This window comes from Lithobates pipiens, unplaced genomic scaffold, assembly GCF_037356315.1.
Source record: "Lithobates pipiens isolate NorthernLeopardFrog02 unplaced genomic scaffold, aLitPip1_a1.2 Scaffold_13, whole genome shotgun sequence".
NCBI lineage: Eukaryota > Metazoa > Chordata > Amphibia > Anura > Ranidae > Lithobates > Lithobates pipiens.
Genome location: NW_027507718.1, coordinates 386,961,750 through 386,988,238, shown reverse-complemented (window position 1 = coordinate 386,988,238; position 26,489 = coordinate 386,961,750). Strand labels below are relative to the sequence as shown.

The 26,489-nt window shown below is 44.6% G+C and overlaps 1 protein-coding gene across 4 annotated transcripts in view; it reads left to right on the top strand.

The window, feature by feature from the left end:
• Positions 1-26,489, top strand: part of CENPU (centromere protein U) — a 114,763-nt gene that overhangs the window by 42,750 nt on the left and 45,524 nt on the right. For all 4 annotated transcript variants that reach the window (XM_077477302.1, XM_077477303.1, XM_077477304.1 and 1 more), the window contains 2 exons: positions 733-805; positions 10,475-10,595. In XM_077477302.1, coding sequence (XP_077333428.1) covers positions 733-805; positions 10,475-10,595 — 194 coding nt within the window. The remainder of the gene's footprint in view (positions 1-732; positions 806-10,474; positions 10,596-26,489) is intronic.

Sequence of the window (26,489 nt, the reverse complement as noted above, 5' to 3'; positions counted from 1 at the left end):
TGGTCTGTGGGGAGGTCTCAGGCCTGCAATAGTGATGTACACAGTCACTCAGTGCTCTCTGCTCCTTGATGGCCGTTGCCGGGCTTGGGACTCCCGTTGGCGCAGTGCTGCTCTGGAGAGTTGTCTGAGGACTCGGAGGCCTATAATGCTAGATTAGGATTGCCCCCTCATCCCTTTAAAACCAAACACATTAATTACACAGGTTCTGTGGCTGATTAAGGTGGTAATTAAACTCTGCGTTTAAATTTGCCTCACAAGGTGTGTAATTCATATGTGTTCGGGTTTAAAGGGATGAGTTGGCAACCCTATGCTGCAACTACTGCTAAGCAAAGCACGCTATGGACTTGACTGGCTTTCTTGCTGGCAGCAGAAGCAGATGGAGCTCCGTCTTTGGAAACCGGAAGCTCACGTGGATAAACGTCCCTGCCTCACATTTTCGCTGGTTAATGAAAACGGATTCGGTTTTCGTCAGTGTAAAAAGGCTGCTGATGAAAATTTTGATGAAAATGTTTATATAGGGGCTGTCTTAACTTTATTTTGTTTGCCAGTATCCAAACCTCCTATAGGTGGCAGTGTAACACACACTTGTCATGGAGTTACCACTATCCTGTGTCCCTCAATAGAAGAAAAAAGCTTTTAGGGAAAGGTACAAAAATCTTAGTATATGGCATTCACTTACAGTATCTTTTCTGCACTTTTATCAAGTTACCCCCACCACCTTCTTTTTTGCAGAAGACTGATGAGAAGACAAAACCTAAAGTTAAAGGAAAGAAAACACCTAAGAAAAAGGAATCAAACAAATCAAGTATGTTGAGTAGAAGATGCTGTTATATTACCTGTTATCTGACATGGCTAAGAGCCTATACATTGTTATGTATTGGAAAGCTATAGTATATTTTTATTGCATCTTGCTATTCTTATTTGACTTGATTTGGCTGAAGGGAGGAGTGACATCATTTGGGTGTGTGGTAAGGCTATGCAGTTGATTGCATTGTATGTGGCTAAGCTTTAGATTACAAAAGAGACAGTGGGAAGCCTTCAGTCTCTCTGTACTAGTTTGTTAAAATTCTATAAATGCAGTGCATTGCACTTGAACATATCTTTCAAGGTCAAAGTCAAATGCATTTAAAACCTCATACACAAATTAATACTGGGTAAAAAGTTGTACGCATCAGTGTGTGTGTGCGCGGAGGGTATCCATACTGTAAAAGAGAGATTCCTCCGCAAATGGCTGCTACAATCGCAGTAGTGAAGGGATAAAAACAAAGGTATTGCAGTAAACTTAAGCCTGCATTTAAAAAATGACCGCTTCTTTATTTTATATTGCCATTTCTAAAAGAATTTAAGGGTGCATTTTTGTTTATTTTATTATATAATTTTTTTCATGATCTGGCAAAGCTCCTCTTTAAATTCCAGGTTATACTGCTGCTTACAGGAGGATTAGTGATGGTCTCGGGCATGTTTCGGATCGTAGTCCCAACCCCCCTGAGCAATCGGGAAGCCCTCACTGCACACCGCCAATCATAGGCAGCCTAATCGGGGCGTGTGTATGTGCAGCTGTGGGCCGGGAAATGCCTCAATGCCTATGATTGGCGGTGTGCAGTGATGGCTTCCTGGCAGGATTGCTCAGATGGGTTGGGACAATGATCCGAACACGCCTGAGCCCATCACTACTGGCAAACGGGAAAACTGTAGGCCTGCCCAGGATAACCTTAACTACTTCAGGACCACCCCACGTACATGTACTGCGGCAGGGGATTTTGCACTTGGCCTGGGGGTAAACCTTCCGGGGTTGAAGTGGTTTGTTTTCTTCTAGATTGCTGGGGGGGGGGGGGGGGGGGGAGAGAATGTCTTTTCTTCAGCTCTGCTGCATAAAGTTTTTACAGTGGATGTAAACCCGATTGATGAAATTTGAGCTGGGCACATAAATCTGTTGTGTTTTTCTTATCTTTCGCCAAAGCACTGAGTCCGATGGCTTTCTCCTGCTCTGTAGCTCTGTTATCAGCTAATAACTTCAGACAAGTTCTTTGACACCGGAGATAAAAGCAGCCTGAAATTTTGTGTCATGGAAGGTTGCTATAAATAGAATATAGAATAGTGGACAGCTTGCTGTCTCACAGCACAGCTCTGCGTGTGATTTCCTTCCTTTGCCAATGTGGAGTGGGGGGGGTGCTTTCCCCCAATCAGCTGTCTTGGCTGTGTGCCCAGACTTCATACTCGGTGCTGAACAGGAAGAAAAAATCTGTAACGTGAACTTTCTATATACAGCGGAAGATAGCAGATATACATGTAAAACTTATGTAGGGAGATTTGTTTCATCCCTGTGTATCATCTGAGGCTTTTTACTTCACTGGGTATATGTGAGGGTTCACTTTAACCTTTAAGGCTGTCCAAGTCTTTTCTCTCAGCCATTGTTTTTTTTTATTTTTATTTTTTTTAAGACGAATTACAGCAGGTGGTTTGTTTTCTGTTGTTTTCTTGGGCCTTTGTTTACTATGTTACCCTTCTCTCTGTTGGGATGTCCCAGAGGTTAAAGACTTTCTGTATCTACTTTTGTACTTGCCAAAAATTCTTCTTGGAGTCCATTGAGGAACACAGGAGTCGCCCATCTGTGTTTATGATCATGCTCTTGGTACTGCTTTGCTACGAAAAACAGAGGCATGATGGTAGTAGGAGAAGATTTTACCCTGGGCTGGCCTACAGTTGTTTTTATTATCGTACATCACAGGACACAGAGCCATAGTAGTTACTATGTGGGTTATAGGCCACCTTCAGGTGATGGACACTGGCACACCCTAAGACAGGAAGACCACTCCCTATATAACCCCTACCACTATGGGAGTACCTCAGTTTCTTTTCTTACATCAGGGGACACAGAGCCACAGTAATAACCACGTGGGTTATATCGGCGTATCAGTTACTGGACACTGGCATGCCCCTTAAGGCTTGAACTTTCCCCATATAACTCCTCTCATTACTAGGAGTCCTCAGTTTTTTCGCCACTGTCTAAGGTGTTAGACACATGTAAGGATGTGTGTACTGAGCTCCACGGGCAGTAATCCTTTGAGAGCCAGCCACCCTGACCGGATCCGTTCTGATGTTTCCGTAATGGACTAAATGAATGGTTCCCAGGGCCTCATCATCCGAAGACACGAGGTTTTGCTTGCGATTGCTTTTAAAGCTGGGCCCTGGGATCCAGTACTTTTTGGTAGTAAGGCCAATAAAAGTTTACTGGCAGGGTCTTCTCGCAGGTCCAGGATTGCGGGATTACCTGAGTGTACCCCTGTTCCTGAAGGTTTCCTTTCAAGGTCTGAGCCTACCGTGAAGGGTGAAGATTGGATTTTTTTATCTCTGATAAACCCTCCTGCGAGAAAAGGTAGGGGAGATTTTCTCAGGAATCTCTCCTTCCATGTATTGTGTTGTCATGTCATGTCTATATGTCGCTACTGAAGGCTGTATTAAGCACTCACCATTCTGAAGCTGGAAACAGCAGATGCTCCACTCTCCTCTCCGTTCAAACTAGCTGAGACCTTCAGGTAAGAGGGGGGGGGGGGGGTCTGATCACTTTCCGATTTAAATAAAAGGTACAACACTATCTCTCCCCCCCAATAAAATGCAGCTTATTACAAGCATAAAAACATAGCATATCACTGACAATTTGCGCCAATAGGCATCCCGGGACTCATCACAGCGGTCTGTTTGGAGGAACTTTGATCGGTGGTGAGCTTGGCGCAAATCATCAGTGATATGCTGACTATGTTTTTATTCTTGTAATAAGCGTTAGTTGCAAGCTTAGTCTTTTCCTATGGCCTCTGGCTTCCCACTCTCGGTGCGTAGATTATTCAGGGTGTAACACAGTTTATCCCCCTATCAAGGCACCTTTAAATCCTTAGGATTTAAAATTGAACTTTTCGGCTTTGCTGAATCGGCCGTTTGAACCTTACGAGAAATTCTCTTGGTTCTTTGACAAAAAATAGGATCTTTTTTTGCTTGCCATTTCTTCTGCTAGAAGAGTATCGGAACTAATGGCTCTGTCTTGTAAGAGCCATATTTCGTCATGCATAAGGATGAGGTGGTTTGATGTCCTCATCCTGAATTCTTACCAAAAGTGGTAAGAGGTTTTCATTTAAACCAAGATATTATTCTTCCTTTTATTTATTTTTTCTCCCCAGAAGCCTTAATCTGGGGAAGAGAAATCACTACATTCTCTTGATGTATTAGAGCGATCAGAATCTATTTAAAGGTGACTGCTCAGGTTCGCAAAACACAGGTTTTGTTTGTACTGCCAGAGGGTCCAAGATGTGGACAGGCAGCATCAAGATCCACTATTTTCCAAATGGGTTTGTCAAGTGATTGATCAAGCTTCAGCTTAAAGAAGAAAATTCTTCCATCTCTTATTAAGAGCACACTCATCCAGGGCGATTAGTCCCTTTTGGGTGGTGCATCATCAGGGACATCTATGGGACATCCCACATAGTTATTATTACTATGGCTCCGAGTCCCCTGATGTAAGAAAAGATATTAAGCTTTTTAAAACGGCTTACCTGTAAAATCCTTTTCTTTGATGTACATCAGGGAACACAGGTAAGCGGTTTTAAAAATCCTATTTTTTTTTTTTCTCCAGTGCCTAAGGTTTTGGTCACGAGTAAAGCTGTGCTGAGCTCCACAGGAGCAATCCTTGCTGGGGCTAGCCATGCAGCTGGATCCATTCAAAGTGTCTTTTAGGCCATATTGAATGGTACCCGGGCCTCGTGTCTGAAGAAAAAAGTTTTTGCCTAAAACGCTTCTCTTTTTAGAAAGCTGGACCCTGGGATCCAGTACTTTTGGTATTTTAAAGCCATAAAGTTTTACTGGCGGAGTGCTATTATGGGTCCAGGAGTGGTGGGTTTCCCAAGGGTTCCGGTTCCTGAAGGTTTAACAGAACCCACCGTGAAGGGTGAAGATTGGGTCTGTTGGTTTTACCACAGAAAATCCTGCGGCGAGAAAGGTAAGTGGAGTTTTCTAAGGAATTTTTACATTTTCTTATGAAGTGTCTCCTTTAAAAAGTAAATGTTATCATGCCTAAGTGTCACCACTGGGGGCTGTATGGAGCATGTACCTTCTCTTGCTTTCCTCAGAGATCACGCTGTGTCAGGAAGCAGCAGGCTTTTTCCTCCCGCTAGCAGGTCAGACCTGCTAGCCGGTGGTGATTTGGGGGGGGTTTGCTCCCACCTGGGCTAAACTCTCTCACCTCTTCATAGGGAAGGAGAGAGCTAACGGAGGGGACTGGGCAGGAGTGCGTTTTAAAAACTCAATTTGTGCTGCCTGCAAATTGTGGGAGGGATACAAGCAAAGATGGGGCATGAAAGAGGTTTGTGACACAGGCATTTCCTATTGGCATAAGGCTGAGCATTAATAGCAGCGGCTGGACTATTGCTCAAGCAGTGGATGCGATCCTCCTGGTAGTGCCCTCTGCTTTTGTGCATCGGGCTATGGTCAGAAGGGGTGTAAAAACACCTAAACAAAAGGGCTCAAGAAGGACTTCAGCCACAAAAAAAGCCTAGAACCATTTAAAAAAAAAAAATGGCATCCTCCCCTGAGAGTTCTGAGGTGGCTGATCAGAGTGGGTCATCAGGTATTGCAACTGCTTTCAACACTGCAGCCCCTGTCTATCTTACTGAAGGTTTTTTCCTCAACTATCTTGGGGTTCGAGCAGTAGATTGATGCTTTAATTGCATCCCAGAGTGGGACTAAAAGTGATAGGTCCCCTTCCATTACCCAGGACCCTCAAAATGGGGGTGGGAGCTGAGGAATTTCTCTCAGGGGACCAGGAAGAGGCTGACTCCTCTTCTGAGGGCTCAAATGTGGAAGGATCTGGTTCACAATATGAAAGATTGATGGCACAATCCCTTACTGAATTGGTCCGATCCACATTCATGCTGCCATTAGCAGAATCAGTTGCGGGGCCCATTTCACGGTGAACAGCTGTTTGGGGACGTTCTGGATAAATCGCAAAGAATTTCTAATGGGAAAAGTTCCCTTTTGCCAGTTAGGAGTTAAGCGTTTTTCTTTTAACCACTTAAGCCCGGACCATTTGGCTGGCCAAAGACCCGAGCATTTTTTGCGATTTGGCACTGCGTCGCTTTAACTGACAATTGCGCGGTCATGAGACATGGCTCCCAAACAAAATTGACGTGTGTGGTTTTTATTTATTTATTTTTCTTCACAAATAGAGGTTTCTTTTGGTGGTATTTGATCACCTCTGCAGTTTTTATTTTATGCGCTATAAAAACAACAAAAAAAAACAATTTTGGTTTTTTTTGACTTGGTGTAATAAATATCCCCCAAAAATATATTTAAAAAAAAAACATTTTTTCCTCAGTTTAGGCCATTGCGTATTCATGTACATATTTTTGGTTAAAAAAAATCACAATAAGCGTTTGGTTTGCACAAAGTTATAGCTTTTATAAAATGGGGGATAGTTTTATGGCATTTTTATTAATAATATATATATATTTTTTTTTTTTTTTTTTTATTAGTAATGGCAGCAATCATCCTTTTTTTTTATTTTTATTTTTTATTTTTTTTTATCATGACTGCGACATTATGGCGCACAGATCGGACACTTTTGGGACCATTCACATTTATACAGTGATCAGTGCAATTAAAAATGCCTTGATTACTGTGTAAATGTGATTGGCAGTGATGGGGTTAACCACTAGGTGGTGCTGTAGGGTTTAATGTGTGAGTGATTCTAACTTTGGAGGGGAGGGGCTGTGTGTGACACGACACTGATCACCGCTCCCGATTATAGGGAGCTATGGTCAGTGTCACTAGGCAGAACGGGGAAATGCTTGTTTACATTAGCATTTGCCTGTTCTTCCTCTCAGACGATCGCAGGTATCCCCGCGAACATCATGTCCGCGGGACCCGCGATCATGCTGACGAAGCTCCTGGTGAGCGCGCCCACCCACACCCGCACGCGAGCTGCCTCTTAAAGGGCAACATTCAGGTACGTGATTTTGCCTGTACGCACCCTTCTGCTGCAGTATATCTGCGTGAGGCAGTCGGGAAGTGGTTAAGCAAGCGTCTTCTCCAGTGCCAGAAGCATCAGTCTCCAGACAGTCACGATGGCCACTACCTTTCAAGTTTAAGAAGTAAACCTCAGGGTCAATCCCAGGGGCAAAAGAGGCCATGGGGAAGGAAACACACAAAACAAATTTAAGACCTCCTTATGAAGGGGTGGCCCGGCTTGCTCAAGTGGAAAGAAAATGTCTGCAGTTCTCAAGGGTCTGGCAGGAAGAGCGTCAAAAGGGTGGCTTCCTCAATATCTCTAGGTTACAAACTAGAGTTCCGTTTCCTCGTTTTCTCAAAGAAACGCTCCCAGGGATCCAGAGAAAAAAGTCTCTTTCAAGCTTTGGACCATCTTTTACCTCAAAAGGTGATATCGATGGTCCCCGTGGAAGAGCAGGTGTTAGGGTTTTAGTCAAACCTTTTCATGGTACCAAAACCAAACAGGGATGTCAGACCCATTTTAGATCTCAAAGATCTAAACCGGTTTTTGAATATCCGCTCTTATTGCATAGAGTCAATCCAATCAGTGGTCTCCATTCTACAAGGTGGAGAAATACTAGCGTCAATCCACATCAAGGATGCTTGCCTCTATGTATGTACCTATTTTTCCCGCACACCAGAAATATCTACACTTTGAGATAGAAAATCTTAATTTTCAGTTTGTAGCTCTGCCTTTCCGTCTTAGCTACTGCACCTTGAGTGTTTACATAGGTCTTGGCTCTCCCTTTAGCCAGATTAATGGCTCAAAGTATAACAATTCTACCTTGCACGATCTACTCTTGATAGACCAGTCGGTAGCCCGCTTAGACCAAAGTTTGGTCACCACAGTCGGCTACCTGGAATATCTAGGTTGGATTCTCAACCTAGAGAAATCTTCCTTTAAAACCACCAAAGAGATCGGAATACTTGGGTCTGATCATAGATACAGCTCAGAAGAGGGTGTTCTTGCCACAAAGATCAGTTCTATAACGGAACTGATTCAGGTGGTCAAAGCGAAGAAGAATCATTCCATTCGACTTTTGCATGAGATTGTTGGGAAAGATCGTGGCTTAATTTGAGGCCGTTCCTTATGTTTAATTTCATTCAAGACTACTGCAAAACGGTGTCCTATCGACTTGGAACAAGAAGTTCCAAGCTCTAGACTTCCCAATGCGTTTATCCCCAAAGGTGCACCAAAGAATCTCCAAAAAGGAAAATCCTTCCTACCAATTACCTGGAAGGTGGTAACAGATGCCAGCCTTATGGGCTGGGGAGCAGTTCTGGAAGAAGCATCTGTCCAAGGAAAATGGTCCAAAGCAGAAATTACCTTGCCCATCAATATTCTAGAGATTCGGGCAGCATGCCTGGCCCTGAAGGCCTGGACACTCAGATTACGGTATTGTCCTGTCAGGATCAAATCCAACAATGTCACAGCAGTGGCCTATATCAATCACCAAGGGGGTGCGAGAAGTCGTGCGGTCCAGAGAGAGGTGAATCATATCCTAACTTTGACATAAAACAACATACCTTGCCTATCGGCAGTCTTCATACCAGGAATAGAGAATTGGCAGGTGGACTACTTGAGTCGCCAGCAGTTGCTTCCGGGAGAATGGTCTCTTCACCCCAACATCTTTCTGTCAATGTCAAAGATGGGGAATTCCGGACATGGATCCATTTGCGTCCAGGTTCAACAAAAAAAATATACAACTTTGTATCAAGCACAAAGGATCCGCTGGTATGCGGAACAGATGCCTTGGTTTCACCGTGGAATCAGTTTCCAATGATTTATGCATTCCCTCCTGTTCTGTTGCTTCCATGGCTTGTACACAGGATAAAGCAGGAAAGGAAGGCAGTGATTCTTGTGGCCCAGGACATTTTCTCAAATCCAGTCCTCAAGGCGCCCCAACAGGTCATGTTTTCAGACTTTCCATTATTTTGCACAGGTGATTTTGATCCATTTTACTGCCTTAGTAATTGCGACAGCTGGTCCGGTATTCCATCCTACCTTACAAAAGCAAAATTTAGCAGTTTGGCTATTGAGACCCACATTCTGAAAGATCGTGGGTTGTTAGTGTCAGTAGTTTCTATTTGGTTAATGGTAGGAGGCCGGCTCCCAGAGTCATATACTATAGAATCTGGAAGGCATATGTCTCCTGGTGTGAATCCAGGGGCTGGCACCCCAGGTAATATGTCATAGGTAGGATCCTTGAATTCCTACAGGTAGGATTAAAAATAAAGCTGGCCTTAAGTACTGTCAAAGGCCAGATGTCGGCCTTATCAGTCTTTCTTTTCAACGACCACTTGCTTCTCACTCTCTGGTTCGTAACTTTATTCAGGGGGTAACGCGGATTAATCCTCCAGTTTGGTCTGGAGGGGGGGGGGGGGTAATAATTTTCTTGCTTACCATATCTTCTGCAAGACTATCAGAGTTGGCTGCTCTTTCTTGTAAAGAGACATATTGGTTGTTTATAAGGATGAGGTTGTCTTGCGGCCTCAACCTGAATTCCTACCAATGGTAGTGGTGTTTTTTTTTTTTTTTCCATTTAAACGAGGATATTCTGCCTTAATTTTTTTCCAGAACCTTGTTGCTGTGGAAGAAAGGTCACTACATTCTCTTGATGTAGTGATGGCAGTCAAGGTCTATTGAAAGTGACCGCTCAGATTCGTAAAACAGATGTTTTGTTTGTGTTGCCAGACGGTCTTAAAAGAGGACAGGCAGTGTCAAAATCTACTATTTCTATTTTTAATTGGGTTTGTCAAGTGATTGTTTCTTTAAACTATTGGGCAGTGCTTCACCAAGCCTCCATGGCTCAGATCTGCAAGGCCGCAACTTGGTCTTCAGTCCATAAATTTACCAGATATAAAAGGCATGAGAATATCGCCTTTTGGTGCAGTGTACTGCAGGCTGCAGTATGAGTCCTCTGGTCTCTTGGTGCCCTACTTTGTTGTGTCTCCCTCCCTTCCCTTCAGTTGGCATTGCTATGGGACATCCCACATAGTAATTACTATGGCTCGGTGTCCTGTGATGTACAATAAGAAAATAGAATTTTTAATACAGCTTACCTGTAAAATCCTTTTCTTTGAAGTACATCACAGAACACAGAGGTCCCTCACTGCTTTGGTATACACGCGTATTGCTTTGCTACAAGACTTAGGTAATCCCACCCATGGGAGGGGGTTATATAGGGAGTGCACTTTTTAATTTAGGACGTGCAAGTGTTCATCGCCTGTAGGTGGCCTATAAGCAACAAAGTAACTACTATGGCTCTGTGTCCCGTGATGTACTTCAAAGAAAAGGATTTTACAGGTAAGCTGTATTAAAAATCCTATTTTTTGCCAGTCCTCTGGTAGGTGTCAATATAATCAAATACATAAAGATGCCCTATGTCTCTCAACAGACTCCAAGAAAAAAAATACAAATATCCTGTTTTTCTAATCGTAGAGCAAAAAGAAAAAATACAGCTGATGGTCTGGAGCCCAGAAGATACACCTGTAACTGCCAAAGATGTGAATGAACTTGATGTCATACTATTTGAGAGTGAGAGTTTGGTTAATCATTATAGGTAAATGAAAATTTATATGATCTCCTAAAAAAAAATTGTCTCTAGAGCTGAAAAAAAAGTGCCTTTCACTAAACCTATTTTTAACTGAGGATCTTCTCTTTCTGTCTAATTGTGTTGCCACAGAAAGAATAAAGTTGCCTTCTGCTTTGTATTCTGCAGGGGTGACATTATGAATATAACCAAAGACCTTATTTCTTTTATGCTTATTGAATAGTAAATTTACATACTGGTCGGTTTTTCCACTAATGGAATTTGTGTGCCAAGTAGAGATGGGAAGGCCTGGAAAAAAACTGAAACGTATGGAAAAAACTGTTTTTTCAGAGCCCTCTCTGTGGGCACGCAAGCTTACGGAACCAGCGCCGCCAAGCTCGTGGGACGGGGGAATCCCCTGCCAGGTAGTTAGTTGCACTGGTGGTGCAGGCACGGCGGAGCCAGCTTCCTTCCTTGCATCAGTGGTGTCGACAGGGGGAGTGGGCAGTCATCTCACCCCAGGTGTGACATTTAGGGGGTGTAAAGTTATTCCTCCACCATCCCGAGGGTCTGTGCTTCAGCTGATTGCCTCCCCGGACCCTATTCCTGCTCTCCCTGCCAAAGGACTATTTTGGTTCAGCCTGTCCCTCTGGCACTGAGAATTGTGGAACAGCGTAGGGGGAGGGGATGCTTGGAGCAGATAATGACCATGGGAGAGGTGCAGTGGCTGCTAGCTGAACTCCCAGCGGCTGGGATATCGAGGAGCAGCTGGATGGCAGGGACTCCTGCAATACTGCCTGGTACTGGGGAGATGAGGCCATGGAGTAGTATGGAGGATGATGGATCCTCTGATCTACATTGTGCTGAGAGACTTCTGAGACTTCCTGTAAAGTCATTATTATTGCACGTTCTCTCAGCTAAAGACAAGCAAATCCTGGAGTACAGTTAAAGTAATGCTGTAGCACGTCTCAAACATGAGAAATATGCATTTCTTCTACTAGGGGGCACTGCAGGGGAACAGTTCCAGTTTGGTTTTCTTGTGGACTCCATCTTGTACCTCCTACAGTTGGGTGGGTGATGGGATACAGTAAATGATGGTTTCCATTAGAGGTCGACCGATATATTTGGCGTTTTTTAATTAATCTGCGACTTTCCTCCTCTCTGGGCAGTCTGCCAAGAAAAGATCAAAGAGATACAATGTTTCCACTTATGAATGAATTCAACTCTGTGTGCAGGGTTCTCAGTTTAACCATTTAAAGACCAAATCTTTTCTGACACTTGATGCTTACAAATAAAAATCCTGTATTTTCTGCTAGAAAATCACTTAGAACTAGAGGTTGACCGATATGGGTTTTTCTCTGGCTGATACCGATATTTAGCAATTGCCATGGCCGATATGATGCCGTTTTTTTTTTTTTTTTTTTTTGTTTTTTTTTTTGTTTTGTTTTTGGCCAATATGTTAGGTCGATTTTTTTTTTTATTTTTTTTTTTTTCTCCCCCTTCATCTCATAAAATCTAACAGCTAGACACCTTTCACACTGGGGCGTTTTTCAGGTGCTTTTGGGCTAAAAATAGCACCTGTAAAGTGCCTGCAAAACGGCTCCCCTGCAGTCTGTGTGGAAGTCTGAGTGCTTTCACACTGAGGATATACGCTGGCAGGACGTTAAAAAAAAAAAAAAAAGTCCTGCAAGCAGCATCTTTGGAGTGGTGTATGCTGCTCCTCCACCACTCCTGTCCATTGAAATGAATGGACACCGCTGCCGAAGCACCTGCAATGCGATTTGGCAACGGCGCTTCACGGGCACATTTAACCCCTTCCTCGGCCGCTAGCTGGATTATAAGTGCCCTGCTAGCAGCCGAATAGCGGCTCTAAAATGACGGTAAAGCGCCGCTAAAACTGGCAGCGTTTTACCATCAACGCCTGCCCGCTCCAGTGTGAAAACAGCCTTAAGTGATACAGAAAATGTTCTTACATTTATTAAACAAAACAAATATTCAATCAGTTCACTTGTATGTATAATTTAGATTATAAAAAAATAATCTCTCTCTATCTCTCTCTCATAGGTAATCAAAACTTTTGGAATAAAAAATGGGCTAACGTTACTGTGTATTTTATTTATTTATTTTTTATCATTAGTGTATTTTTCCCCCAAAAAATTGCATTTGAAAGACTGCTGGGCAAATACCATGTGACATAAAATATTGCAACAACCGCTATTTTATTCCCTAGGATCTCTGCTAAAACTATATATCTATCTATATATATTAAAGTTTTGGGGGTTCTAAGTGATTTTCTAGCAGAAAATATAGGATTTTTATTTGTAAGCATCAAGTGTCATAAAAGATTTAGTCTTTAAATGGTTAAACTGAATGACTTCAACTCAGTGTGTAGAAGTTCTCAGAAGTGGAAACATTGTATCTCTTTGCTCTTTTCTTGGCAGACTGCCCAGAGAGGAAACAAGTCGCTTCAGGCAACTTGCATTGACTTCTATTACTGAAGTCATTTGCAAGTCTTGCTGAAGATATCATCTGCCTTTTTTAACAGCACAATCGGCCTATGCCAATTAATTAAAAAACGATATATCGGTCGACCTCTACTTAGAACCCCAAAAAATTATATATATTTTTTAGCAGAGACCCTAGGGAATAAAATAGCAGTTCTTGCAATATATTATGTCACACGTATTTGCGCAGCGGTCTTTCAAACTAATTTCTTTGGAAAAAATGCACTAACGATTAAAAAAAAAAAAAAAAACTAAAACAGTAAAGTTAGCCCATTTTTTTTTTTTTTTTTTTTTTTCATCCAAAAGTTTTGATTACCTGTTTTTGCGTAATAAAAAAAAAATATATATATATATATATATATATATATATATATATATATATATATATATATATATATATATATATATATATATTTATATATATTTATTGTATTATAACATTTTATGTCTAAATTATACATACAAGTGAACTGATTGGATGTTTTTGTTTAATAAATGTAAGGAATTTTCTGTATTACTTAAAGCTGCTTTCACACTGGAGCAGGCAGGCTCGCTGCCAGTTTTAGCGGCACTATTCGGCTGCTAACGGGGCACTTATAATCCAGTGCCCATTCATTTCAATCTGGCAGGAGTGGTGGAGGAGCGCTATACAACACTTCAAAGATGCTGCTTGCAGGACTTTTTTTCTTTTTTTTTTTTAAGGTCCTGCCAGCGCATCGCCTCAGTGTGACAGCACTCTGGCTTTCTAACAGACTGCAGGGGAGCCATTTTGCAGGCACTTTACAGGTGCTATTTTTAGCCCAAAAGCGCCTGAAAAACGCCCTAGTTTGAAAGGGGTCTAACTGTTAGATGTTATGAGATGAAGGGGAAAAAAATAAAAATCGGCCTAACATATCGGCCCAAAAAAAATCAGCATCTGCGATTTTCTAAATATCGGCCAGAGAAAAACCCATATCAGTCGACCTCTAGTTTCCATCCTCTCAGGCCTTAATTGAGAGGTAAAATTGTACATTTGTCAAATTGGTTGATCTTTTTTAACCACTTGCTTACTGGGCACTTAAACCCCCCTCCTGCCCAGACCAATTTTCAGCTTTCAGCGCTGATGCACTTTGAATGACAATTGCGTGGGCATACAACACTGTACCCAAACAAAATTTTTATCATTTTTTTTCCCACAAATAGAGCTTTCTTTTGGTGGTATTTAATTACAGCTGGGAGTTTTATTTTTTGCTAAACAAACAAAAAAAGATGCAAAAAAAAAAAATCATGTTTAATAGTTTGTTATAAAATTTTGCAAACAGGTAATTTTTCTCCTTCATTGAAGTGCGCTGATGAGGCGGCACTGATAGGCTGCACTGGTGGGCAAAGATGGGTACAGATAAGATGGCACTGATGGGTGGCACTAAGGGGCACTGATGGATACCACTGATAGGTGGCACTGATGGGCACTGATAGGTGGCTCTGCTGGGCACTGGTAGATGACACTGGGCACGGATATGTGGCACTGGGGTGCAGCACCGTTGTTGAGGCAGATTGTGGGCACTGCTGGGTGGCACTATGGGCACTGACGGGGGGCACTTATTTTTTAATGAGGTGGCACTGGCAGGGGGCAGGTGGGCACTGGCAGGGCTGGCCGTGATTGGCTCTTTTTTTTTCTCCTCGCGCAGTTAGCGCGAGGAGGAATAATAGCCGATTATCGGCTCCGTTGTATCACATGATCAGCTGTCATTGGCTGACAGCTGATCACGTGGTAAGGGGTAGGGATCGACCCCTTGCTCGGATCAGTGATCAGGCGAGTCTCATAGACTCGCCGATCACAGAGTGCGCCGCGCGGGCCCCTCAGGGGGTGCGCAGGCCGCTCGTGCGCGGGACGACGTCAATAGAGGTAGTCCCGGCAAAGGAGGTCCGTGCTGTAGCTGTCATTCGGCTATAGCGCGGGTCTCAAGTGGTTAAATAACTCCCATCAATGTTCTCCACTAAGGTAGGGTGAACAGGGAACACCCGAATTTGCAGGGTGTTATGCCTGCCCTGGAATGTGCTGCACAGTGCTCTTAACATGGGGGGGGGGGGGGGTGCTTTGGGACGGGGGGCTCTGCCCCCACCCCACCCCAAAGCACCTTGTCCCCATGTTGATGGGAACAAAGGTCTCTTCTCCACAAGTGAAACCTAAATGTGTAGTGCTTATAAAGGTAAAGCCATGCATATATACATGACAATGAAGTGAAAACCATACATATAAATGTGAAACAATGTCCAAAAAATGTGTGAAAAACAAAATCGCCCACTCCCGTGTTTGCTATAACTATAACAAGAGTTTAAAAATAGTGGGAAACGTTCATGAGTCTCCCTTCCTAAACTCTGGTGCAGCCAGTGATACGCTGATACACTTCTGTCTGCACCAGAGTTCAGGAAGGGAGACTCCCATGAACTTTTCCCGCTATTATATATAGTTATAGCACGCACGGGAGTGGGCGATTTTGTTTTTCAAAAATGTTTTGGACATTGTTTGACATTTTATATGTATGGCTTTCACTTCATTGTCATATTATAATATGCATGGGCTTGCATCCTTTTATAAGCGTTACACATTTATGTTTCACATGTTTGTTTGACTTTGAGTGTTAGCAGCTTTATTTTTCACTACTTCCAGGTTTAGCGCAGTGTTCCCCCCCCCCCTTTTTTTTTCCTCTCTTCTCCGCAACCCTGGGCTGTGCTTGTGGGGGTCTGCGGGCAGGGGGCTTATGGAAATCTGGAAGACCCCTTTTTAGAAGGGGGCTTTCAGACCCCCCTATTCACCAAAAAAGTGTTAAAGTAATAAAAACACAGCAACCATTTTTGACAATTCCTTAAATAAAAAAAAATTGTCCCCCAATGTAAGCCCATCGTCAATCACGATGCCCGCCAGACCTGAAAGAAAAGAAAAAACGGCTCTGCACTCATTGACTGCTGCCTGCCGAATGCCTCCTCCACAGTTTTCACTGTTCTTATATAGGTAAGAGCGGGGGCCACCTGGCGACGGCGCCTGGTGGCACCGCCTCCTTGTGATGTCACCGACCCAGCATGCACAAATCCGTGATATCACAAGGGGGGCAGTGCCACCAGGTGACGTCGCTCTGCCCTTACCTATATAAGAACAGTCAAACAGCAGAGGAGACATTCGACTGTCAGCCGTCAATGAGTGGTGTTGTGTTTTTTATTTTTTTTTATTTTTTATTTTTTTTCCCCCAAGTGTGGCGGGCAACATGATTAACGATGGATTTACATTGAGGGACTTTCCTTTTTTATAAAAAAAAAATAAAAAATAAATTGTCAAAAACAGTTTCTTTGTTTTTTATCTTGACACTTTTTTTTTTGGTGAGTGGGTAGGGGTACTACCCCATACTCATTCACATGGGAGGGTGGGATCTGGGGACCCCCTTCTTATAGGGGGCTTCCAGATTACGATAAGCCCCCTACTCACAGCCCAGGGTTGTGGGGTAGAAACCCTTATCCCCATCAACATGGGGGGAAAGGGCTCCCACATCCCCCCCCCCCCCCCCCCCCCCGGTGTTAAGGGCATGCGGCCTGGTATGGTTCAGAAAAGGGGGGGCGCTCATCCCCCTTTTCATGACCTGCCAGGCTGTGTGCTCGGATAAGGGTCTGTTATGAAATGGGGGGTGCCGACAATTGCAACCGCGAGTTAATCTAAATGTGATTTGACTTTTCTAAAGAAAGAAAAAAATTGAATTTCTCTTATAGTCATCGACCGACACCGCTCCATTGGGTTGTTATGCCCTATTACTAGGAGATACTAGGCATTAGTTGTAATACAACACTCAGAACTCTTAGTTCCGCCCAGGGGGCGGTCCCTTGGGCAACAACCCTCCAGCCTGCCATCCAACCATCAGTTTTATTTTGCCTAGTGAAGGAGATAGACCTAGGAACCCTGCGGACCCATCGGTCCGTGCTTTTTTTTATGGAGAAGCGTGACTTTTTGCGCAAGATGAAGGATCCTGTGATCTACTATCAACAGCCGGTTGGGTGACAGGCTGGATATCCTTATTCTTGTAGTCTTCCCCAGTCCATGCAACGAGCGTGCACAGGCCGCAGCTACGCGCTCGGCAGGCCACGTCGAAACCTCAGCTCCAGAGCTGATCGTGAGCTTTTATGCTCCTGGGCATACATATGACCGGGCTACTGATGTCTGCGTCACAGTATGCTGGGCCAGCAGCCACCCTGTACTGATCAGTGAGTGGGTCTGTGATGGCATGTCTCCCAGCTCTTCAGGACTAGTAAGTACAGCTCTCTGTGCCTCGGTGGGGCGGAGCAGCCGGGAGGTCGATTCGGGGGTCCCTCACCCTCCTCTCATCTCCCCTGTCCCTACCTTCCCTCCCCCCGGGGGATGCTGCATGTGGCTTCTGAGCGGTGTGTGTGTCTATGCAGGGGTTCTCACCTGGGTTGGGGGCTGCGCTGGCTAGTCCTGTCCTGGGTCCTATTCTTCATGCCCATGGAAGGTGTCTGTGAGGTTTTTTGCTGATGTCCTGTACAGCGCTGTGTTCACTGCCATCGTTTTCTCCCTGTACCTCATGGAGCTGCTTCGGCGGCCATTTTAGGTGTGGGCAAGGGCAGCATGCTATCCTGGGCTTCAGCGGCCATTTTCCTAGTGATCTATTCAGGACACTGGTGGCCATTTTCTTGAAGCCTGAACACGTTTTTTTTGAGTATTCTCTAGCAGCAGCATGTGCTCCTGAGCTCTCACAGCCATTTTCCCTGTGTTTTATGTAAGGAAGAAAGGTGCACTAAAGCGGCCGCTGCCACCCCCCTCCTCTGGGGAGAGCTCTGACAGACTCGGGTCCTGCTGGTCCTGTGACCCCTGCTCTGTCTTATCAGATGACGCTGACCAGGACCGTTTGGACAGTGAGGATGCCGTGCGTGACAAAGCGCTTGTTGGAGCACTTATCACAGCTGTGTGTGATACCCTGAAGCTTCAGGAGCCAGCAGATCCCTCTGCTGATGTACCGGTCCCTTTTGGGTCCCACAAGCCGGCACGTTCACCTAAGGTGTTCCCCTATCTGACTTATTTTGACAAGTTCATTTACAAGGAATGGTTTTGCCCGCAACTGACCTTTTCAGTCCCCAAATACATTGTGCATTACCATTTTGAGGAGAGCCTTCAATCGTGGCCCCCCCCAGTATCCAGGTTAAATAAAGTAACCACGATCCTGGTTGAGGGGACTCCTGCATTCAAGGATCCCACGGACAGGAAGGCCGAGGCAGTGGCTCGTTCATTGTTTACGGTTATGGGGTCAGCCGTGCGACCCTGGAACCACAAGCCTACCAAGCCTGCAATAAAAGTGTTACCACATGAAGGTTTGCCCCCACCCATGCCTCGGGTGGGGGGTCGCCTTCGGGAGTTTGCAGCCCGCTGGTCCTCTCGATTGTCTGACCAATGGGTCTGCGATCTGATTTCCACAGGCTTTAAGATTGTTTAGTGGCCAAGAGAGAAACTGATTCTTCCCCTCCAGCATACCTGTATCCCCGGCTCACCGGGAGGCCCTCTTGGGGGCAGTAAGGTACCTGCTGAATTGCGCGCGGGGGGGGGGGTTGTACCGGTTCCGGAATGGAGCGTTTCCAGGGATTCTACTAAAATCTGTTGTTCCCAAGAAGGAAGGGGTGCATCCAATCTTGGACCTAAAAGCCCTCTATCACTTTGTAAAAGTGCAGAGGTTCAGAATGGAATCAGTTCGCTCAGTAGTCGCTGCACTCCGTCAAGGGGACTCCCTGGCGTCCTTGGACATCCAGGATGCGTACCTGCACATACCCATATGCCTTCGGCATCAAAAGTTTCTGCGGTTCGCAGTCGGAGAAGCCCACTACCAGTTTGTGACTCTTCCTTTTTGGCCTGGCATCAGCCCCCGAGTCTTTACCAAGGTATTGGCTACAGTTTTGGCATTGCTGCAGCAACGTGGGATTGTGATTGTGGGATACCTAGACGATCTCCTCCTGAGGGCATCTTCCGCCTCAGAGTTAGAGGAGGATGTGGCGATCACCCTGCAGACCCTGCAAGAATTTGGGTGGCTGTTGAACCGAAAGAAGTTAGTGATTGTACCGACCCAGCATCTGGAGTACCCAGGCTTGCTGCTGGACTCCATGGAAGCGTGAGTTTTTCTCCCTTCAGACAAACTGCAGACTCTCAGATCCGCGGTAAAACTGCTTATGATCCGCTTTTGCATGCGAGTCCACGGTTTCATGGTAGCCTCCTTCGAGGCAGTACCTTATGCCCAGTTCCATACCAGAGTCCTGCAGAAGGAGATTTTGACAAAATGGGACAAATCTTAGTTGTCCCTGGATCGTCAGATCTAGGTGAGCCAGTCGGTCAGACTCACTGATCTGATGGTTGAGGTACTCTGTGATTCAGTCCAGGAAATCGTTCCTGCCTCTGAACTGGACAGTGATCACAATGGTCGCCATCCTATCCGGCTGGGGTGGAGTGATGAGGGTTCAATCGGCTCAGGGCCTCTGGTCGACGGAAGAATCCAAGTTGCCGATCAATCTGCTTGAGTTGAGAGCGATCAGGCTATGCCTCTCCACATGGTCGATGAGAATTCAGGGGCGTCCGATCAGGATCCAGTCAGACAACGGCTGTGGCATACGTCAACCACCAAGGGGGAGAACAAGAAGCTCAGCCTCTGCACGGGAGGTCGCTCACATATTTCGTTGGGCAGAGCGACATGTACCGGCCCTGTCCGCCATTTACATCCCGGGAGTTGGAGAACTGGCAGGTGGACTATCTGTTACGCCAGATGCTGGACCCAGGAAAATGGGCGTTGCATCCGAGATATTCAGGTTACTATGCCTGAAGTGGGGCACACCAGACGTGGATCTTCTGGCCTCCCGTCTCAATCAGAAGGTGCCAAAATTCGTATCCAGGACAAGAGATACGTGGGCAGAAGCGTCAGATGCGCTGGTGGCTCCTTGGGATCAGTACCAGCTGATCTACGCCTTTCCTCCACTGAAACTGTTACCATGCCTGCTTTGCAGAGTGGAAGCCGAGGGGATCCAAGTAATACTGGTTGCCCCAGATTGGCCTCAGCGTCCTTGGTATGCAGATCTGGTGTGTCTGGTGGCAGACGCTCCTTGTCGCCCGCCATTGGGAGAGGACATTCTTCAGGTCCGATTCTCCATCCTGCTTTACCATCGCTGGCTTTAATGGCATGGCTATTGAGAGCCAGGTGTTGTGGAACCAGGGTCTGTCGGACTCGGTGGTCCCAACTATGTTAAGGGCACAATTCTTCTTCCCGGAAGATATACCTGGAAGGCCTACGTCTCCATGTGTGAGGAGAAAGGATGGCATCCGCTCTTCTTCTTTTTCTATATCCAGGATCCTGCTTCTTCTTTAGCAAGGAGTAGACCAGAAATTTGGCATTAAGGGGCAAATTTCAGCCTTGGCTGTCCTTCTTCTTTTTTTTTTTTTTTTTTTCTTCTTTTTTCTTTTTTTTCAGCGACCCCTGGCGTCTTGCTCATTAGTGAGTACCTACGTTCAGGGGGTAGTCCCTCCGGTGCATCCATCGTTGCCCCCATGGGATTTGAACCTGTTATCGGCTCTTCAAAAACCGCTATTTGCAAATATATCGGGGAGATTCCCCTGTTGACTCCTTCCCAGAAAGTGGTCTTTCTAGTTGCCATCACATCGGCCAGGAGGGTTTCGGAACTGGCGGCCTTGTTTTGCAAGTCTCCTTATCTGGTTATCCACAAGGATAAGGGGGTGTTGCGGCCGTAACCCTCTTTTCTACTGAAAGTGGTCTCGGCTTTTCATATTCATGAGGACGTTGTATTACCATCTCTCTGTACTAAGACAAAACACCCTAAGGAGGCCCTTCATGCTCTGGACGTGGTTCAGGTTCTGAAGGTGTATTCCTCTACTCCTATGGCGGTCTCGCTAGCCACGTCTGTCGCTCAGGTGTGTAAAGTGGCAACCTGGTCGTCTGTCCACACGTTTACCAAGTTCTACAAAGTAGACGTCAGTGCATCCATCGGCTGATGCCTGTTTTGGCCGCAGAGTTTTGCAGACGGCCGTATAGTTGCACTTAAATATGCAATATATTTTCTTTTTTCCTGTTTGTTTTTTTGATAAAAACGCAGTATCGTTAAGTTAATGCTCTGTTGCATTACATTCCGCAGTTTTTGGTGCAGTTGTGGGTAGTCACTCCTGTTGATGGTATTCTGGTTTTGTGGTGTATTTTTCCACGCACTGTTTTTTTGTGGGTAAAGTTTCACTAGTTCCCACTTGCCATAGTGGATGAAGTATTCTATGCTGTTTTCCCACCCCTCGTTTGGCACTGCTTGGGGACGTCCCAATGGCTAAGAGAGGAGCTGTGTCGGTCGGTGAATATAAAAGAAAATAGGATTTTTTGTACTCACTGTAAAATCCTTTTCTCTGTAATTCACCGACCGACACAGCACCCGCCCCTCCGTTTTATCTTTACATTATACTGCTTGTTGACGTACTGATGGCTGCATAGCAGGCTGGAGGCTTGTTGCCCAAGGGACCGCCCCCTGGGCGGTACTAAGAGTTCTGAGTGTTGTATTACAACGAATGCCTAGTATCTCCTAGTAATAGGGCATAACAACCCAATGGCTAAGAGAGGAGCTGTGTTGGTCGGTGAATTACAGAGAGAAGGATTTTATGGTGAGTACAAAAAATCCTATTTTTTGCTGCAGCATGTTCTATACTTGCTACGAATGTGCTACTTTACAGGCAGGCTAAGGGGTCCTCCCCAGGCACAATATTTAAAGGAATTTTTTTTAGTTTTATTGTTTCACTTTAAGCATCAACAATCACTGTTTCTTTAAAAACGATAGTTTAAAAAAAAAAAAAAAAAAATTTGCATTGATACCTATCCCCCAGGGCAGTACCCCGGACCCCATGGGTCAATTGCATATAAGCCTTCAAAATGGGGACTTTTGATTTCTCATGTTCGGCTCCCATAGACTTTTCCCCTGTTTGGGAGTTCTGCTGTTCGGTCCATCTCTATTCTCCACCATTGCGGCATTACGTTCTCCTATAGTCTGGTCAGTAAATCGTTTTTTCTTTTCCTCTAAAATTATGAGACCAATATCTAGAGTTTGGAAACATTTCCACGGTGCAATTTCTGCTGAGAGCAAAGCTGCAATTTGCAAGTATTGTGAGAAGAAATATTATTTTCCAAATGCTACAAGGATAGCAAAACACATCCTGACAATGCCAGAGGTGCTCTGAAGATATTAAAAAATACTTTATGGACTTAAATGATGACCATAATGAAAGTGCAAGTAGCTTTTTGTTTTTGCAGGCTCTCATTCCAGAAACGCTCTTTCTGCTGCTTCTGGATCATCACACAGTGTTTCTTCTCCAGCAACATTTTCAAGTAAGGAAGTATTACAAACCAGGGCCTCCCAAAAATGCACAATCCTTCCTTTTTTATAGAGAAAATTACACCTGAAAATCAGGAGAACATTGAGCCTTGTCCATAACTGAAAATGCATATTGGAAGGAGCTTTTAAATTATTATGAGGGAAAGGGGGTGGGTACTTTTTTCTCATGTATAGTTGAAATGTTCTGAACACATACAGTTATTCTATTTATAATTACTAAATCCAAATGTAAAAAGCAAGTTTAGTTTACTGAATAAGCTGTACTTTTATTTCAAGCATAATACTTTTCTATACACGGTATTTCATGTTCCCAGTGTAACAAAAATGACTTTCAATTTGTAAAACTACACACTGATTTATTTATTTAACTTTTGCAATGTATAAAAAATGTTTTTTTTCCCCATGGCTTCAGTTTCTGGAAATTTTACTTCACAATTACTTTACGTAATATAAAAAATGTTTTTAAACAACTTTCACATGGAGCGAATCCGCTGGACGGACCCGCCAGCTTGCCGGGGGATCGCTCATTTGATACCCGCTGATCAGGCAGATGACAGGTCCGTCTCTGCTCACTGTGCAGGAAAGGACTTGTCACAGCCCCGCTTTTTTTTATGGTGAGATCGGATGAAAATGGACAGACTCCGTTTTTCATCCAATCCGCTGGGCGGATGGCAAAAGTATTGCCGTTCGACTGTTTTGAGCGGATCTTATCGGATGGCAGGCGAGTTTCAGCGGACATATCTCCGACGATATCCATCTGCCCATAGAAGTCAATGGGTGGCCTGTTTGGATCCACCTGAAAAATGGACAGGCAGATCCGAGTGACACAATCGCGTGAAAGGGGCCTTAAAGTAACATATTAACAGTTTTTCTCTTTCATTTATTGACAAAGCACCATAATCTTGACCTTAGGGTTATATCGCCACCTTTAGGAGAGGACTAGGCAGAAAAACAAGCACGGTACAGCCCAGGGGGCAGTCCTACTGGCAATAATACCTGCTTCCAGCAGTTCAGTTTTTTTTTCTAGTCTAGAAGGACCTAGCTCCCTGTGGGGACCAGTGGTTCTTTGAAAATATTTTGCTTTTTTCTTCCTGTGATCTGCAATCAACAGCCAGGCTGGGCGACAGGCTGGATAATATAGATTCTGGTAGTCTCCCAAGCCTGGCCATCGAGCGTGCAACAGGCCCCATGCTGGCCTGGGTGGCTGGCAAGCTTTATGCTCTGGGGTACACATGTGACCAGGCTACTGCTGTCCGAGTCAGTATTGCCATGGCCGACAGCCACTCCATACTATGCGGGAGATGGGTCTGTCCGTGGAGTGCATCCAGCAGTCCCTATGGCTCTGCTTGTTTAGGCAGGATGGAGCAGCTGGGCAATCCCTGGGGGGTTTCTCTCTCCTTTCCTCTCTCCCTGCCTGTTTGCCCCGCTCCCCTTCTGAGGGGCGCTGCGTGGCTGGCGTAGGGGGGTCTGCGGCACTTACCTGGCCTGGGGTTCCTCCGGGTGGTCTCCGGGTACCTGGCAGGGGGTTGCTGTTTTCCGCTCGTTTGACCGTCATGCAGGGGGAGTGGTTGCAGGGGGAGCCGCGGCCATTTTCTTGAAGCAAGTTGGCCATTTTCCCGGAGCTTTTGTCTGAGGCGACCATTTTATTGTGGTCATGGGGGACGTTTTTCTGTTCTCTAGCGCTGGGCGGCTGTTTAGGCCAGGAACAGAACAAAACTGACACAGAACAGCTTGTTGTTTGGACAGAGGGGAGAACGGCAAAGCACAATGCCTTGGTCAGGGTGGTAAGTCCTGCGGTTGGCCCGTCGGTCTGTGGCAGCTAGGAGGGTAGGCATCTTTTGTCTCTTGTCTTAGGTTCCGGGTAGTAACAGGTGAGAGTAGGTCAGGCATGGTGTCTGATGCTGGTTCCTCTTCTCCAAGGACCCCTGTGATAGCAGCCACTTCCCCTGGACCTGCGGTGCCCCTGGATGCTCTGTCAGCGGTCTTAAATCATTTGTTTCCAGGGTGGAAGTGGCGGGCGGGTAAAAAAATGCCCCCCCCCCCCCCAGTCTTCCGTGGAAAGGTCTGATTGAGACTCTGGCCCCGCGGTTGCAGACGGCCCCTGTTCTGATGCTTCAGAGGTCGCAGCCCATGACCCTTCGGACAGTGAGGAGGAATCTTCCATGTCCGTTTCAGCGCAGGGAAAAGTGCTAGTGGGGGCACTTATCACGGCGGTGCAGGATACCTTGAAGATGAGATATGGCTGGGGCATCTGCAGATGTCGGTCCCTTTTGGGTCCCACAAGCTGGTCCGCACCGCTAAGGTGTTTTCCTATTATAAATTCTGAGGAAAACCGCACTACTTATTCACAGGTAGAGGGGAAAATGGGTGGAAAAACTTTTTACGGATAGAAAATGTCCTTACACTAAGGACTAGACAGGTTGCAGTCCCCCACCAAAGAAAACCCCCCAAACAGGGTTTTCACAATATTATAACCTAAAAACCGGGGGATCTGGCACTGCCTATGATTAGGTAAAAATTAAAGTATAGATTGGAGATACAAAGTGAGTATTTTTATAGTCCCTAAAAATACCAGCAATCTCATAAAATGCGCTCTATATCAGATATCCTTATTCCCACACTAATGGGAATATTATCCTCTATCAGGGACAAGGTTCAATAATCTCAAAGACTGCTGGGCGCCAAAAGCTCTATGTGATTTAACCAATGTGAATCCCTACGCGACTTTAACAATAAAATCACATAATCTTGGATGTGGCCTGGTCCGGAAATAATACGTACTTGTATCAGAAGGACCTAGACCTCAGCTTCCAAAAGGTGCTTATGTCTCCATAGTGTAGTATGTATATACTTGAGAGAAGCACTAAGGGTTTATTTAGGCAAAAAAACTGTTTATTTCCACAAAAATGAATAAAAATATAAAAAAGTATATCAAAACAAGCTACGTATAGCATATATATGCATATAAGAAGATATAGTCCAGGACTCCCACTTTCTATAACATCCGTGGGTCAGTGACCATCAGAAAAATCAGAGAGCCCACAAGCAGATCAAGATATGAGTTGGGAGATATAGAAATACATTTTTAACCATAAAAATATAAATAAAAATCAAAAATGTAAAAAATAATAAAAGCTTCACAAATGGCTGTCCAACCCAAAGGGATCAGGATCAGTTCTTACTTACTTTTTTGGACTTGCACAATAGAAGATTGTTCAACAATGGACATTTAATATATTAATTTAATGTTTGTGGTTCTTGGTTTTTGGTTACGGTATATATATTTTTTTAAGGGTGGTGTGGTACACTTATCCATACATTTTTATATTTTGGATTTGTTTCATTTTTTTTCTTTTTTCCTTTTTTTTCCTTTTATATATGGACTTTAGATCTGTAATATACTTTTACACTTTGTGATAGGGTTTTTGGCCTATGATTTCTAGGTCCTTTCTATATACACCTCAATCTAGGGTGCGGTGCCTGTTTTGTGCTTTTTTTTTTTTTTTTTTTTTTTTTCTAGATTCTGACTATTTTTTCTATTTTTTAATCATTTTATTTATTTTTCAGTCTTACTCAATATATTTTTTGGGGTTGGGTATTTCACTAGGAAGATTTGGAGCCTATGTTTACAATAATTTGCACTTTATGATTCACTTCGGATAGAGGCACACGCATTTTGTATGTTTGCTTTAATCTGTTACACATTTGCACTTTGAGTAGATTTGCTTACACGTGAGGGTGAGATGTTGCTGGATGAATTCACATGCACCAACATCTATGGGATTTCTGACATAAGTTACATGTGAGCACCATATCACATATTTCTATATATTTTTGCACATAAGCACCTTTTGGAAGCTGAGGTCTAGGTCCTTCTGATACAAGTGCGTATTATTTCCGGACCAGGCCACATCCAAGATTATCTATGTGATTTTATTGTTAAAGTCGCATAGGGGTTCACATTGGTTAAATCACATAGAGCTTTTGGCGCCCAGCAGTCTTTGGGATTATTGAACCTTGTCCCTGA